Source organism: Chrysemys picta, chromosome 18 (genome assembly GCF_011386835.1).
Source record: "Chrysemys picta bellii isolate R12L10 chromosome 18, ASM1138683v2, whole genome shotgun sequence".
Taxonomy (NCBI): Eukaryota; Metazoa; Chordata; order Testudines; family Emydidae; genus Chrysemys; species Chrysemys picta.
The window spans coordinates 797,583-812,879 of NC_088808.1; the positions used below are offsets into that span (position 1 = coordinate 797,583).

General features: G+C 46.9%; 1 protein-coding gene across 15 annotated transcripts in view; it reads left to right on the top strand.

The window, feature by feature from the left end:
* PNPLA7 (patatin like phospholipase domain containing 7) overlaps positions 1 to 15,297 on the top strand; it is a 420,470-nt gene that overhangs the window by 10,598 nt on the left and 394,575 nt on the right. For 14 of the 15 annotated variants that reach the window (XR_010593664.1, XR_010593665.1, XR_010593663.1 and 11 more), the window contains 2 exons: positions 11,260 to 11,334; positions 12,799 to 12,886. Coding sequence is in view for 11 of the 15 variants with exons in the window: in XM_065572470.1 (XP_065428542.1) it covers positions 11,260 to 11,334; positions 12,799 to 12,886 (163 nt within the window). In the remaining 4 variants the exon portion in view is untranslated. The remainder of the gene's footprint in view (positions 1 to 11,259; positions 11,335 to 12,798; positions 12,887 to 15,297) is intronic. The other variant, XM_065572482.1, reaches the window with a different exon arrangement.

Below are 15,297 nucleotides of genomic sequence, written 5' to 3' on the forward strand. Positions count from 1 at the left end.
AGGAGATTGCTTGTGAGACTTGCGGTTAGCCAGTGGGATGAGACCGAAGTCCTCCTAGTCTGGCTGGTTTGGTTTGCCTTAGAGGTGGAAAAACCCCAGCCTTGGGCTGTAACTGCCCTGTTTTAGCAATTTGTCCTGAGTTGGCACTCTCAGTTGGGTTCCGCCAGAACCGCATTGTCACACCCCTCTCAAGAGCAACTCCTCATGCAGGAGGTGCGGACCCTCCTCACAGTAGGAGCAGTGGTAGAGGTTCCTCCGGACCTAAAAGGGAAAGGATTCTACCCCAAATATTTCCTGATTTCCAAAGCAAAAGGGGGCCTCCGTCCCATTTTGGACCTACGCAAACTAAACAAATTTTTGGTCAAGGCACGTTTCCGTATGATCTCCCTTGGCACTATTATCCCATCCCTGGATCCGGGGGATTGGTACGCTGCCCTCGATATGAAAGATGCATATTTTCACATCGCCATCAGCCAGGCCCACCGGCGGTTCCTGCGCTTCACCATCAACCAGAACCATTTTCAATTTACGGTCTTGCCCTTCGGCCTGGCAACGGCCCTGCGAGTGTTCACAAAATGCATGTCCGTGGTGGCAGCTTTTCTTGGACGACTGGCTCCTCGCGGGCAGGTCGGAGGCTGAGGTCCGCTCCCACGTGACGCTGGCACTACAGGTGTTCCGCAAGCTCGGTCTACTGGTCAATGTGCCCAAGTCCTCACTGATCCCCACGCAGAGACTGGACTGCGGGTCTTGAGGAGGACCTTGTGGATGAGCGGGAATGGAGGGAAGGCGTACCTCAGGCTCCCGCCCCACGTAATCACTAAGGCATCTGCCAACGAGCCCGGGCTGAGGTTCTGGAATGAACAAAACTGAGGGCATTGGCTGTTGCCCTTGGTGGCGAAGAGATCCACCTGGGGAAACCCTCACCTCTGGAAGATTGAATGCAGGACGTCCTGTCTCAACGTCCATTCGTGCATGTGGTAGGATCGTCTGAGGCGGTCTGCTAACCCGTTTTGGACCCCTGGGAGATATGTTCAGAATTATTTATGTAACCTTAAATTGTGATTTCCATAGTCTGAGTTTTTCTGTGCCTGTGTATAATGGTACACCTTTTCTTGAATTGGTTGCTTTACATGATAATATTTCCCCTGTCCTGTTTATGTTACACTTTAAAAATCAGCAAAAGGCTTATATAAATAAAATTTATTATGAAACAAAAGGCAAAAACCTATTATGTACATAGTTTAGTCCTATTCAGTGTCTACTCGGCGCTTCTTGGCTTGTCTCTTGTATTCATTAAATGGAGCATCTCTTGTCACTGTCCAGCAATAGTCTGCAAGCATTGATGGGCTCCATTTGCCCTGATAGCGTTTCTCCATTGTTGCAATGTCCTGGTGAAATCGCTCGCCGTGCTCGTCGCGCACTGCTCTGCAGTTCGGTGGAAAAAAATCTAGACGAGAGTGCAAAAAATGTATCTTTAGTGACATGTTGCAACCAAGGCTTTTGTATGCCTTGAGGAGGTTTTCCACCAATAACCTGTAGTTGTCTGCCTTGTTGTTGCTGAGAAAATTTATTGCCACTAACTGGAAGGCTTTCCATGCCGTCTTTTCCTTGCCACGCAGTGCATGGTCAAATGCATCATCTCGAAGAAGTTCACGAATCTGAGGACCAACAAAGACACCTTCCTTTATCTTAGCTTCACTTAACCTTGGAAATTTTCCATGGAGGTACTTGAAAGCTGCTTGTGTTTTGTCAATGGCCTTGACAAAGTTCTTCATCAGACCCAGCTCGATGTGTAAGGGTGGTAACAAAATCTTCCTTGATTCAACAAGTGGTGGATGCTGAACACTTTTCCTCCCAGGCTCCAATGACTGTCGGAGTGGCCAATCTTTCTTGATGTAGTGGGAATCTCTTGCACGACTATCCCATTCGCAGAGAAAACAGCAGTACTCTGTGTATCCAGTCTGCAAACCAAGCAAGAGAGCAACAACCTTCAAATGACAACAAAGCTGCCACTGATGTTGGTCATAGTTTATGCACCTCAAAAGTTGTTTCATGTTGTCCTAGGTTTCCTTCATACGGACTGCATGACCAACTGGAATTGATGGCAAACATTGCCATTATGCAGTAAAACAGCTTTAAGACTCGTCTTCGATGAATCAATGAACAGTCTCCACTCATCTGGATCGTGAACGATGTTGAGGGCTGCCATCACACCATCGATGTTGTTGCAGGCTACAAGATCACCGTTCATGAAGAAGAATGGGACAGGATCCTTGTGACGGTAACGGAACATGGAAACCCTAACAACCCCTGCCAGGAGATCCCACTGCTGTAGTCTGGAGCCCAACAGCTCTGCCTTACTCTTGGGTAGTTCCAAATCCCTGACAAGGTCATTCAGTTCACCTTGTGTTAGGAGGTGTGGTTCAGAGGAGGAGGATGGGAGAAAATGTGGGTCCTGTGACACTGATGGTTCAGGACCAGAAGTTTCATCCTCTTCCTCTTCCTTGTCTAACTCAAGTGAGAATGATTCTGGTGCATGAGGAACTGGCAGTCCTTCTCCGTGGGGTACTGGGCGTATAGCTGATGGAATGTTTGGATAATGCACGGTCCACTTTTTCTTCTTTGACACACCTTTCCCAACTGGAGGCACCATGTAGAAGTAACAATTGCTGGTATGATCTGTTGGCTCTCTCCAAATCATTGGCACTGCAAAGGGCATAGATTTTCCTTTTCCTGTTCAACCACTGGCGAAGATTTGTTGCACAAGTGTTGCAGCATATGTGTGGGGCCCACCTCTTGTTCTGATCTCCAATTTTGCAGCCAAAATAAAGGTGATAGGCTTTCTTAACCATAGTGGTTATACTGCGCTTTTGTGATGCAAAAGTCACTTCACCACAAACATAGCAGAAGTTATCTGCACTGTTCACACAAGTACGAGGCATCTCTGCTCACTTTGGCTAAACAGAAATGTGTCCCTTTGCAAAATCAAACACTGACAAATAAGCGAGCACGACACTGTATGATTTCTAGAGCTGATATAGGGCAATTTGTTCAGCAGAGTGATGTAAGCTTCGTTATGATTGCATCATCCATGACTTCTAGGAATAACATGATGCAATTCAGATCATGTATGACGCAATACCAGCTTCAGATTGCATCATTCATTGTTTTGCCTAAAAAGCAAGTACTGTCCAAACGCAGTCATAGCTTTATTCATAGATCCAGTCAAAGATGTATTTTAGTCATTTCTGGTTTAAATTGAGATCCCTTCCCAAGTCAAGGGTCGTATATACTGACCCAATAGCATATCTTGAAAACTAGAGCCAATCAACAATTTTAAGCATCATTTTCGTTCTTCGTGACCCAGAATTAGTAAAGTTTGACTACATTTATTTCAGAAGCATTTTGGCTGTAGAGCAGTGTGAAGGGAGGAGGTGTTGCCTTATATATTAAAAATGTACACACTTGGACTGAGGTAGAGATGGACATAGGAGACGGAAGTGTTGAGTCTCTGGGTTAGGCTAAAAGGGGTAAAAAACAAGGGAGATGTCATGCTAGGAGTCTACTACAGGCCACCTAACCAGGTGGAAGAGGTGGATGAGGCTTTTTTTAAGCAACTAACAAAATCATCCAGAGCCCAAGATTTGGTGGTGATGGGGGACTTCAACTATCCAGATATATGTTGGGAAAATAACACAGCGGGGCACAGACTATCCAACAAATTCTTGGACTGCATTGGAGACAACTTTTTATTTCAGAAGGTTGAAAAAGCTACTAGGGGGGAAGCTGTTCTAGACTTGATTTTAACAAATAGGGAGGAACTCGTTGAGAATTTGAAAGTAGAAGGCAGCCTGGGTGAAAGTGATCATGAAATCATAGAGTTTGCAATTCTAAGGAAGGGTAGAAGGGAGAACAGCAAAATAGAGACAATGGATTTCAGGAAGGCAGATTTTGGTAAGCTCAGAGAGCTGATAGGTAAGGTCCCATGGAAATCAAGACCGAGGGGAAAAACAACTGAGGAGAGTTGGCAGTTTTTCAAAGGGACACTATTAAGAGCCCAAAAGCAAGCTATTCCGCTGGTTAGGAAAGATAGAAAATGTGGCAAAATACCACCTTGTCTTAACCATGAGATCTTGCATGATCTAAAAAATAAAAAGGAGTCATATAAAAAATGGAAACTGGGACAGATTACAAAGGATGAATATAGGCAAACAACACAGGAATGCAGGGGCAAGATTAGAAAGGCAAAGGCACAAAATGAGCTCAAACTAGCTACGGGAATAAAGGGAAACAAGAAGACTTTTTATCAATACATTAGAAGCAAGAGGAAGACCAAAGACAGGGTAGGCCCACTGCTTAGTGAAGAGGGAGAAACAGTAACAGGAAACTTGGAAATGGCAGAGATGCTTAATGACTTCTTTGTTTCGGTCTTCACTGAGAAGTCTGAAGGAATGCCTAACATAGTGAATGCTAATGGGAAGGGGGTAGGTTTAGCGGATAAAATAAAAAAAGAACAAGTTAAAAATCACTTAGAAAAGTTAGATGCCTGCAAGTCACCCGGGCCTGATGAAATGCATCCTAGAATACTCAAGGAGCTAATAGAGGAGGTATCTGAGCCTCTAGCTATTATCTTTGGAAAGTCATGGGAGACGGGAGAGATTCCAGAAGACTGGAAAAGGGCAAATATAGTGCCCATCTATAAAAAGGGAAATAAAAACAACCCAGGAAACTACAGACCAGTTAGTTTAACTTCTGTGCCAGGGAAGATAATGGAGCAAGTAATTAAGGAAATCATCTGCAAACACTTGGAAGGTGGTAAGGTGATAGGGAACAGCCAGCATGGATTTGTGAAGAACAAATCATGTCAAACCAATCTGATAGCTTTCTTTGATAGGATAACGAGCCTTGTGGATAAGGGTGAAGCTGTGGATGTGGTATACCTAGACTTTAGTAAGGCATTTGATACGGTCTCGCATGATATTCTTATCGATAAACTAGGCAAATACAATTTAGATGGGGCTACTATAAGGTGGGTGCATAACTGGCTGGATAACCATACTCAGAGTTGTTATTAATGGTTCCCAATCCTGCTGGAAAGGCATAACGAGTGGGGTACCGCAGGGGTCTGTTTTGGGACCGGCGCTGTTCAATATCTTCATCAACGACTTAGATATTGGCATAGAAAGTACGCTTATTAAGTTTGCGGATGATACCAAACTGGGAGGGATTGCAACTACTTTGGAGGACAGGGTCATAATTCAAAATGATCCGGACAAATTGGAGAAATGGGCTGAGGTAAACAGGATGAAGTTTAACAAAGACAAATGCAGAGTGCTCCACTTAGGAAGGAAAAATCAGTTTCACACATAGAATGGGAAGAGACTGTCTAGGAAGGAGTACGGCAGAAAGGGATCTAGGGGTTATAGTGGACCACAAGCTAAATATGAGTCAACAGTGTGATGCTGTTGCAAAAAAAGCAAACATGATTCTGGGATGTATTAACAGGTGTGTTGTGAGCAAGACACGAGAAGTCATTCTTCCGCTCTACTCTGCTCTGGTTAGGCCTCAGCTGGAGTATTGTGTCCAGTTCTGGGCACCGAATTTTTAAAAAGATGTGGAGAAATTGGAAAGGGTTCAGAGAAGAGCAACAAGAATGATTAAAGGTCTTGAGAACATGACCTATGAAGGAAGGCTGAAAGAATTGGGTTTGTTTAGTTTGGAAAAGAGAAGACTGAGAGGGGACATGATAGCAGTTTTCAGGTATTTAAAAGGGTGTCATAAGGAGGAGGGAGAAAACTTGTTCACCTTAGCCTCTAAGGATAGAACCAGAAGCAATGGGTTTAAACTGCAGCAAGGGAGGTCTAGGTTGGACATTAGGAAAAAGTTCCTAACTGTCAGGGTGGTTAAACACTGGAATAAATTGCCTAGGGGAGGTTGTGGAATCTCCATCTCTGGAGATATTTAAGAGTAGGTTAGATAAATGTCTATCAGGGATGGTCTAGACGGTATTTGGTCCTGCCATGCGGGCAGGGGACTGGACTCGACCTCTCAAGGTCCCTTCCAGTCCTAGAATCTATGAATCTATGAATTGAAATATTTTTAAAAATTTGAAATAGCTAGCAAAGTAAATAATCACAGCAAGGCATTGAAATATACATATGTATGAATTTTTAAACTTCTGCAATGAATGAGTGGTCAGTTGTAAATGGACAAAATTTTTTTACCCCCTCTGTGAAAAATCAGATTTTTGTTTTGAGTCCTCATATAAGTAGTTCTGAAAATCTAAGAATACTATGTGTTTCTATAACTAAAAAGTTAATGAAGAAAGTAAGCTTAATAATGGAACATAGATTGCCACTCAATAGATAAAATTATACAGTAACTCCTCACTTAAAGTCGTCCTGGTTAACATTGTTTCGTTATGTTGCTGATCAATTAGGGAACATGCTCGTTTAAAGTTGTGCAATGCTCCCTTCTAACGTCGTTTGGCAGCTGCCAGCTTTGTCCATTGCTTGCAGGAAGAACAGCCCGTTGAAGCTAGCTGGTGGGGGCTTGGAACCAGCAGGGCCAGTGCAACCTATTAGGCGACCTAGGCGGTCGCCTAGGGCGCTAGCATTTGGGGGGCGGCATTTTCTTCGGTGGCGATCGCAGAGGCTGGATCTTTGGCCGCCCCGGTCGTCGTCGGCATTTAGGCGGAGGGAGCTGGGGCAGGGGGGCGCGGGGAGGGCCGCATGCAGCAAGTAAGGGGTGGGATGGCACGCAGGGGAACTCCCCGCCCCAGCTCACCTCTGCTCCGCCTCCTCCCCTGAGCACGCCGCCCGCTCTGCTTCTCTCCCTCCCAGGCTTGCGGCGCCAAACAGCTGATTGGCGCCGCAAGCCTGGGAGGCGGGAGATGTGGAGCAACAATGGCGTGCTCAGGGAGGAGGCGGAGCAGAGGTGAGCTGGGCAGGAGCTGCCGCACGGCTCCCTGGGCCGGGGGTGAGCTACTGTGGGGAGGGGTGTGCCTCAGGGCGGAGGGGGGGTGGGGAAGTGCTGTGGGGGAGGTGCCTCGGGCAGAGCAGGGTGGGGAGCTGCTGCAGGGCTTGGGGAGGGGGCGGAGCAGAGGTGAGCTGGGGTGGGGAGCTGCCTCATGGCTCCCTAGGTGGGGGGGAGCTGCCGCGGGGGAGCTGCTGCAGGGCTCAGGAGGGGGTGGAGCAGATGTGAGCTGAGGTGGGGAACTGCCGCGTGGGGGGGGGTGTCTCAGGGCGGGGTGTGTGTGTGTGTGGGGAGCTGCCGGGGGGGGGTGGGGAGCGCGCAAGGTGGAAGTTTCGCCTAGGGTGCGAAACATCCTTGCACCGTCCCTGGGAACCAAGGTGGACTGGCAGCCCCGCATCAGCTGCCCTAAGTTCCCTGTGCAGCAGCTGCCCAGCAGGCTAGCAATTGCAGTTCTCACTCTCCCCACTGACGTGTGCTGCTCCTGCCCTCTGCCTTGGAGCTGCTCCCCGAGACTCCTGCTTGCTGTGCGGGGGTGGGGGAGGAAGATTGGGGTTAATGTCAGGGTGTCCCCCTCCCCCCTGCTTCTGCACCCTGCTTACCCCATCTTCCATAGAGCGGGGGGCGGGTGGGGACACAACAGGGCTCAGGACAGAGGGATCTTGCGGGCAGCAGCAGCTGTGGTCTCAGCAAGCTGATCTAATAAACAAGGCAGTGTACTTAAAGGGGTAATGTGCATCTCTCTTTCACACACCCACACACACAATATGTGTCTCTGTCTGCGATGCTCTCTCCCCTCCCTCCATTCCTGCTGCCTTGTAGACTGTGAGAGTTAACCCTTGAGGGTTCAGCCAATTGCTAGTTCATCATTTAGCAGTAAGGCATTCCCTGGAAAATATCCCACCCTCTGACTCCTCCACTTCAACCAAGCTTCACAGTCATCATCACTGTGTACCAGTATTAAATTATTTGTTTAAAACTTACACTGTGTGTGTATGTATGTGTATGTGTGTATATATATAAAAATGTCTTTTGTCTGGTGAAAAAAAATTCCCTGGAACCTAATCCCCTCATTTACATTAATTCTTATGGGGAATTTGGATTCACTTAACATTGTTTCGCTTAAAGTCGCATTTTTCAGGAACATAACTACAACGTTAAGTGAGGAGTTACTGTAATATAATTATAAACCACAGTTTCCGGCCAATGGGAGCTACGGAGTTGGTGCTCGGGGCAGGGGCAGTGCACGGAGACCCCCTGCCCCTTCACAGAGGCTGCAGGGACATGCCAACCGCTTCCGGGAGTGGCCCAGGGCCATGGCAGTCAGGAAGCCTGCCTTAGCCCCGCTGCACCGCCGGACTTTTAGTGGCCTAAAATCTCCCTTTTTGGCTTCAGTAGCTTCTGGGAGATAGAGCCTGATTCCATGAGACTCCCGGCGAAACTAGGAGGGTTGGCAACCCTTCATCTAGCTGTAGCATTTCAAGTGTAGACAAGCCCTGAGTCCCTCATTTCTGCCCAGGATGCCTGTCTGTTAGAGACCAATGGAGTTTTTGTGTTCTCCCCTCCTCTTTACTTGACTCAGCCCTTTTATGTTTTAATGGTATATCATACAAGGCATTTCTTCCCGTCCCTCAAGTGGTGTGCCCGGGTGCCTTATGCCATGTCCACTCTCTGCATCCCAAATACCAACAGCTAGAAAAAGATAGAGCTTCAAGCTTATCAGAAACCTACCACTAGCCAGAGGCTGACTTACCCTTCAAGTAGGGTCCTGGGGAAGCAATCTGGTTAGAATCAGAGAAAGTGGGAGGCCTGGGCTTCTTATCAGTGCCTATGTAATAGCTTGCTATTGTGTGTGCCCCTCCTACTTCGCTCATCTGCCACATTTACCTGTGTCTAGAGTAGGGGACTAGTCCATTTTTGATAAATCCAGTGATGCTGCTATTCAAAGAGGGCTCTCCAGGAGCTATTTCTACCTCCCTGAGTAGGACCTGAGGACAGCCTCCTAAAGTTGCAGGAGTGTAATTATGTACATCTACACAGCCTGCGGCAACAAGCCTCTGAATGTGGGTTGACAGACTTGAGCTTTTGGGGCTTGCACTACCATGCTAAAAATAGCTGTGTAGAAGTTGTAGCTCGGGCTCTGAAGCCTAGGCATGCAGGAGAGATTCAGCCTGAGCTGCATCTTAAAAGCACTGTCTACACTGTTGTTTGTAGTGTGAGCTCCACAAGCCCAAGTCAGTTGACCTGAGCTCAGAGGCCGAGCTGCTAGCTGTGTAGATCAGTGGTGCCCAAACTTTTCCTCTCGTGCCTCCCCCTACCAATAATGGAATGTATCTGCGCCCCTCTTGTCTGAGAGCAGAGTTGTGGCCTGGGGCTGGCGGCCGAGAGCAGGGGCCGATGGCCAAGCCATGGCTGGGGCAGGGACAGGGTAGCGGCCGGCTACTGGGAGTGGAGCTGGGTCACAGCTGGGGCTGGAGTGGAGCTGGGGGCAGAGCGGGGCTGGGTGATGCTCCCTCCACACCCTCCCATGGGGCCTGTCCTGAGCCTCACTGGACGGGGCGCGCCCCACAGTTTGGGGACCACTGGTGTAGATGTATACTATGTGAGATCAGCAGCTAGTAAGGCTGCAGCTGGGATAGGGACAGGAAACAGTTTTCTTATCCCCTGAGGAGGCCCCCTAGAGAGTGGGCTCATAGCTGGAGTTGGATTGGTGGTCCCTACAAAATAATAACTTATCCTACCTCTCCTGGAGCATGCTGACAATTATCTGACCCTAACTGAAACCTGTTCACCCCAGAGGTGGCTGCATTTCAGTGGTAGGTATTTGTACAAGGTTTGATCCCAGAGTCCCTGGGTACCCAGATCTCCTATTGACTATAGCTGGAGTGTCAATTGTGCTGTTAGTTACTAGAGTCTGCCATCTCAGGGTATTGTTGGATCACCAGGAAAGCACTTCTTCATCTATATCTGTCCCAGAGCTTGCTACTGTGGGTTTTGGATGTGGGCAAGTCTACCCTTATCTGAGCTTCTGCCATGTTAAGATTTGATTACTGCACTGTACTGCCCTTTATATACAGATGCATCTTAAACTGATCTGGATACTGAAGTTGTTGCTTATTAAGGAGCATATCTTGCTGGGAGCACGAGACATCAGTGACTCTGCATGTCACCTGTTGGTTCTGGAGTGGAGTTTAAGGTGTTTGCTGTCAACTATAAACCCCTAAATGGCTTGGTTCCTGCTTATAGGGCCTTGCAAGTCTCCTCTCCTGGGCCACAGCTGTGGTTAGTGAAGGTGCCTGAATTGAGGTCCCCTTGGTTTAAAAAAGGAGGAGATGCTGACAAGACATTTTCTTTGAGGGCCCTTGACTTTGGAACTCGTTCCTTGTGATGCTTCTTGGGGATACCCAGGGTTCTGAGGCATCACCCGCCCCTAGAGATAAGTTACGCTGTCTGCTCATCTCCTCTGTGAAAGATCCAGGGTGTCTGTTTGTACCCATAGCGATCTCAGAGCAAACCATTGTCCTTATTCATAGGCAGGACATCCTCCTGTTTGTTCTTTTTGTTTTCTGTATACTCCTTTCTTGTAGATTTTGTCATCTCTTAATCGATATCTGGCTCAGTATGCAAATAGGCCTCCATTGTGGAGCAGACAGTACAGATATGACCAGACAGGGAGGTCTAAGCATCTGTTACCTTCTGCCTGAAAGGAACCTGTCTGCGTCAGGTCAAGGTTCTTACCTTAAGAACATAATATTCAGTATAGATACATAACTTCTTAAATATTATACTTGCATACATTTTGCAATGATTATGATGACCATTAGTAGAGACCTTACATGCCACCTTTGGTGAAGTACTATGTATGTCCCTGACCCAAGGGATCTCTGTAAAACCTCATGTGCCCTCTGCCAGTTGGCATCAAGAGGTCCCTGAGTCACACTCCTTCTCCACCTTGGACTGAAATAGCCCAGGTCTTTTGACTATCAGGATACCCAGACTTTTGGGGAGAGAGGAACATAAGGGCTGGTATTTGTGGATGAGACTGTTTAATTTTATCCCTGGTTGTTTTGAAGTTACTTCACACAATCTGATAGATCCTTAAGCGCCTTACTGTGTGGTTGAAAGGAGGACACTATATAAATGTAAGAAAATTACTTTGGATGCATGAGACCAGATATGGAGAAACTGTTACTGAGATTTCTTGCTATGTGTACAGATAGTCTTTTAAAGAACCTTCAGTTTTTGCAAGCTTTTTCCTTAATTGTTCCCTTTCCGTTCTTGCTTTAGGCTGGAATCCCAGTGGGCATAGATCTACGAACACGAGTTCTTCAGTTCGTAGAAGACAGAATGCAAACTACTATGGTAATATACAACTTTAATTGATTGGATGCAAGATAAAATGTATGTATAAATAGCCTCCTGTGTATCATTCCTCAGGTACAGTCAGTACTCCTGGGGGAGTTCTGTGCCAAAAAATAAAAAATTCTGTGCACAATATTTTAAAATACTGCAAAATTCTGTGTATTTTATTTGTCAAAATAACACAATATAATCATACCGGTTTCAATTATTTTGGTAATTTATTTCAAAATACCTGTCAAGAACTATGTCTTTAACAGTACAGACAACAAAAAAGATTCAAGAAATGTTTTTGACAAATAGATTCCTTACTAGGCATATTAATACAGAACTTTGAGTAATAATTCATTTAAACGACAATTCAGAAATGTATCTTCTGTACCCCTCAGAAGCAGTGCAAAGGCTTGGGGGAGTCAGGGGTAACGGAGGAGCTGAGGGATAGGGAAGTAATTGCTCAGAAGCAGCCTGGGAGTGAACCTGGAGAGTTGTTGGGTGTGGGTGGGAGAAGTATGGAACAGGGGTTTTTTGGGGAGAGAGATTGTTAGGGAGTTGGGGAGCCTCCCCCATGCTGACCCTGGCTGACCACTAGCCTCTCCCATTCAGTCAGGCACATCTGCCCCTGTTCCCATGTGTCCCTGCACTGCCCCTCAATCACCCTTCCACCACCTGTCCCCATGTGTCCCTGCACTTTCCTTCCCCTGTTCCCATGCTCCCCCTCCCTTGGTCCCCATTTGGCCCTGCACACCCCCACCCCCAGTGTCCCTGCACACCCACTTCCATTTAGTCTCCACTTTAGTCTACTCCCCTCACTAGCCCCTTTGACACTCTGTGACCCCCCCCCCAACAGCCCCGTATGCTCTGCTCTGTCTGTCCCCCCCCATATCCCATTTTCCTCACCTGACCTCACAGCCAGGTCTCTATGAGAAAATCAGCCTCTGCTTTCTCCCTGTCAGCTTCTGGCTGCTACAGTGAGCTGGCTGCCCTCTGTTTTGGTGCCACAGCAGCCCCTGTTGAGTGAAAGATGCAACTGCAGTGCTTCTCCGGCAGAATGTATTTTCTGTGAAGAAAAAAAAAAAAAAATCTGTGCAGTGGTGCAGAATTCCCCCAGGAGTAAGTCAGAGCTTGAGTGGATTATGTGATCTCACATTACTGCAATGCATGAAGTGGAGTTTCAATTTCTGGTTTTCACCCCATGTGCTACCTACTTATTCAATTCATAAGTCCTTCAAATAGAAGCAGAGGATCCCTGGTGTATGTGTGTGGGAGGGAGACTGTGAAATTGTTTAAATGCTTCAGTACTTAGTTATATCACAGTTGAGTCACTTTTTTTTTCTTTTCCAAAATGAGGATTTCTGAACATGCCCTGAATTTCCACATTCATACCTTGCTGAGTGTTTGCTGTAGGATTTACCAAAATTTTAAGGAATATTTTAATTATTCACTCTTTTTCCTAACCTCTCCCCACAGCTAACTGGAATAATAATTGGAGCTGCAGTGGCATTGCCCCTTATAGGGATTTTTGTGTTTGTCGTTTACAGAAAGGTGAAGCAATCTAGTAAGTACTCAACTTGCTACACATGTTTTAAAACAGAATCTTCTCAGTGGTTTCCTTTGCCCTACTATTTCCTTAATGTAATATGATAGAGCCAGTGCTTGTTCTGGAGGTAATGATTCAAGCAGGAAAATAGCCTTAAAAAGACACAGAATTTGTGTTGCATTGCTGATTGTGCTAACTGTCCGAGTGCATACAGTGTTCAGGAAGTTTAAAATTAGGTGGGTTTAGTTCCTTTAGCATATAATAAACTCCATGGCATCACAATCAGTATGTAAATAACTTGGTGTAATCAGGAAATGGCACTGAGTTTGAGTGGGACAGAGGTGAAAATTGGGGGCATCCTTGTGAGGGACAACTGACAGATCCAGTGCACAGCTATAGAAGGAGTTCTGATCTTTGGGAGAGAGGTGAAAGGCCCTGCATGGCCTTTTAAAAAAATTAAATTTATAATAACTGTTTCTTGTGCTCTGGTATTGGAGACATGTTAAGTTCCTTCTTCAGCTGTCTGTTCTCTGGCCTGGCCTGGCGGAGCAGAAATGGCATAAATGAGACAACATGTGGTGGATCAGAGTCCAAATTCTAGACATTGTATCTCCGTGGCCATCAGGGACTGAAAGTTCTATGGAGGCAGTATCCCTGGTGGCTGGGAGGAGGGCCCTTAGTATGGTTCTTGGGCCAACTTGCGGGCTGTTTTCAGGCTCCACAGAAAGTCTGCTGGCGGGATTCTTAGCCCTTCTCTCTCTTGACAGATCTAGAACTCATTCTCCTTCTCAACTTGCAAACATTCCTGAACTTTGCCGTGCATTTCCCTTCTCTGCTCTCCCTGCTTTGTGTTGAAACTTAGCCCTGGTCTACACTACGAGTTTAGGTCGAATTTAGCAGTGTTAGATTTATTTAACCCTGCACCCGTCCACACGACGAAGCCATTTTTGTTGACTTAAAGGGCTCTTAAAATCGATTTCTGTACTCCTCCCCAATGAGGGGATTAGTTCTGAAATCGACATCTCCAGGTCGAATTTAGGGTAGTGTGGATGCAAATCGACAGTATTGGCTTCCGGGAGCTATCCCAGAGTGCTCCATTGTGACCGCTCTGCACAGCACTTTCAACTCAGATGCACTAGCCAGGTACACAGCAAAAGCCCTGGGAACTTTTGAATTTCATTTCCTGTTTGGCCAGCGTGGCGAGCTCAACAGCACAGGTGACCATGCAGTCCCAGAATTGCAAAAGAGCTCCAGCATGGACCAAATGGGAGGTACTGGATCTGATCACTGTTTGGGGAGACGAATCCGTGCTATCAGAACTCCGTTCCAAAAGACGAAATGCCAAAATATTTGAAAAAATCTGCAAGGGCATGATGGACAGAGGCCACAACAAGGACCCGCAGCAGTGCCGCGCGAAAATTAAGGCGCTCAGGCAAGCATACCAAAGAGGCAAATGGCCGCTCCGGGTCAGAGCCCCAGACGTGCCACTTCTGTGATGAGCTACATGCAATTCTAGGGGGGACCCCTACCACTGCCCCACCCCTGACCATGGACACCTGCAAGGGGGGAGTCTCATGCAACAGGGATGATGATTTTGGGGACGAGGAAGATGAGGAGGTGGAGGAGGATGAGGATAACTCACAGCACGCAAGTGGAGAAACCATTCTCCCTGACAGCCAGGAACTGGTTATCACTCTGGAGCCAATACCCTCCCAACCCTCACAAGGTGGGCTCACGGACCATGAAGCCAGAGAAGGCATGTCTGTTGAGTGTGCCTTTGTAAATATAATGCATGGTTTAAAAGCAAGCATGTTTAATGATTAATTTGCCCTGAAGACTTGGGATGCATTCGCAGCCAGTACAGGCCCTCCTTTTAAATGGCCAGCCCAACAGGTGCTTGGTATGGGAAAAGAGGGTGCTGCTGTTTGAAACCATTCCCACATGTTATGAAGGTTGAAGAAGCCGAAAGACTGTGGTTTACCATGGCTGCCTGCAAGCCGAATTCTGTTGCCCGGCCCTGCGTGTGTGATCTCTCACACCAAACCGGCAGGCCCTCAATATAAGAGGCAAAATGCGACCTTGTACTGAAAGCATCTGTGCTATGTAATGTTAACAGCTTGGTTCACCGTGAAAGAGTCTACCCATTGTTCTCTAAAATGTGTCTTTTTAAATACTACTCTCCCTTTTTTTTCCTCCTGCAGCTGCAAATGTTTCAACGCTCCCCCATCATCTCCGTTCCAGATGCTAGCGCAGATAAGAAGGCGAAAAAAACGCACTCGCGATGAAATGTTCTCTGAGCTCATGCAGTCCTACTGCACTGAAAGAGCTCAGCAGAATGTGTGGAGGCAAACAATGTCAGAGTCCAGGAAAGCAGAAAATGAATGAGAGGACAGGAGGGACAAGCAAGATGAAAGATGGCGGGAGCAAGA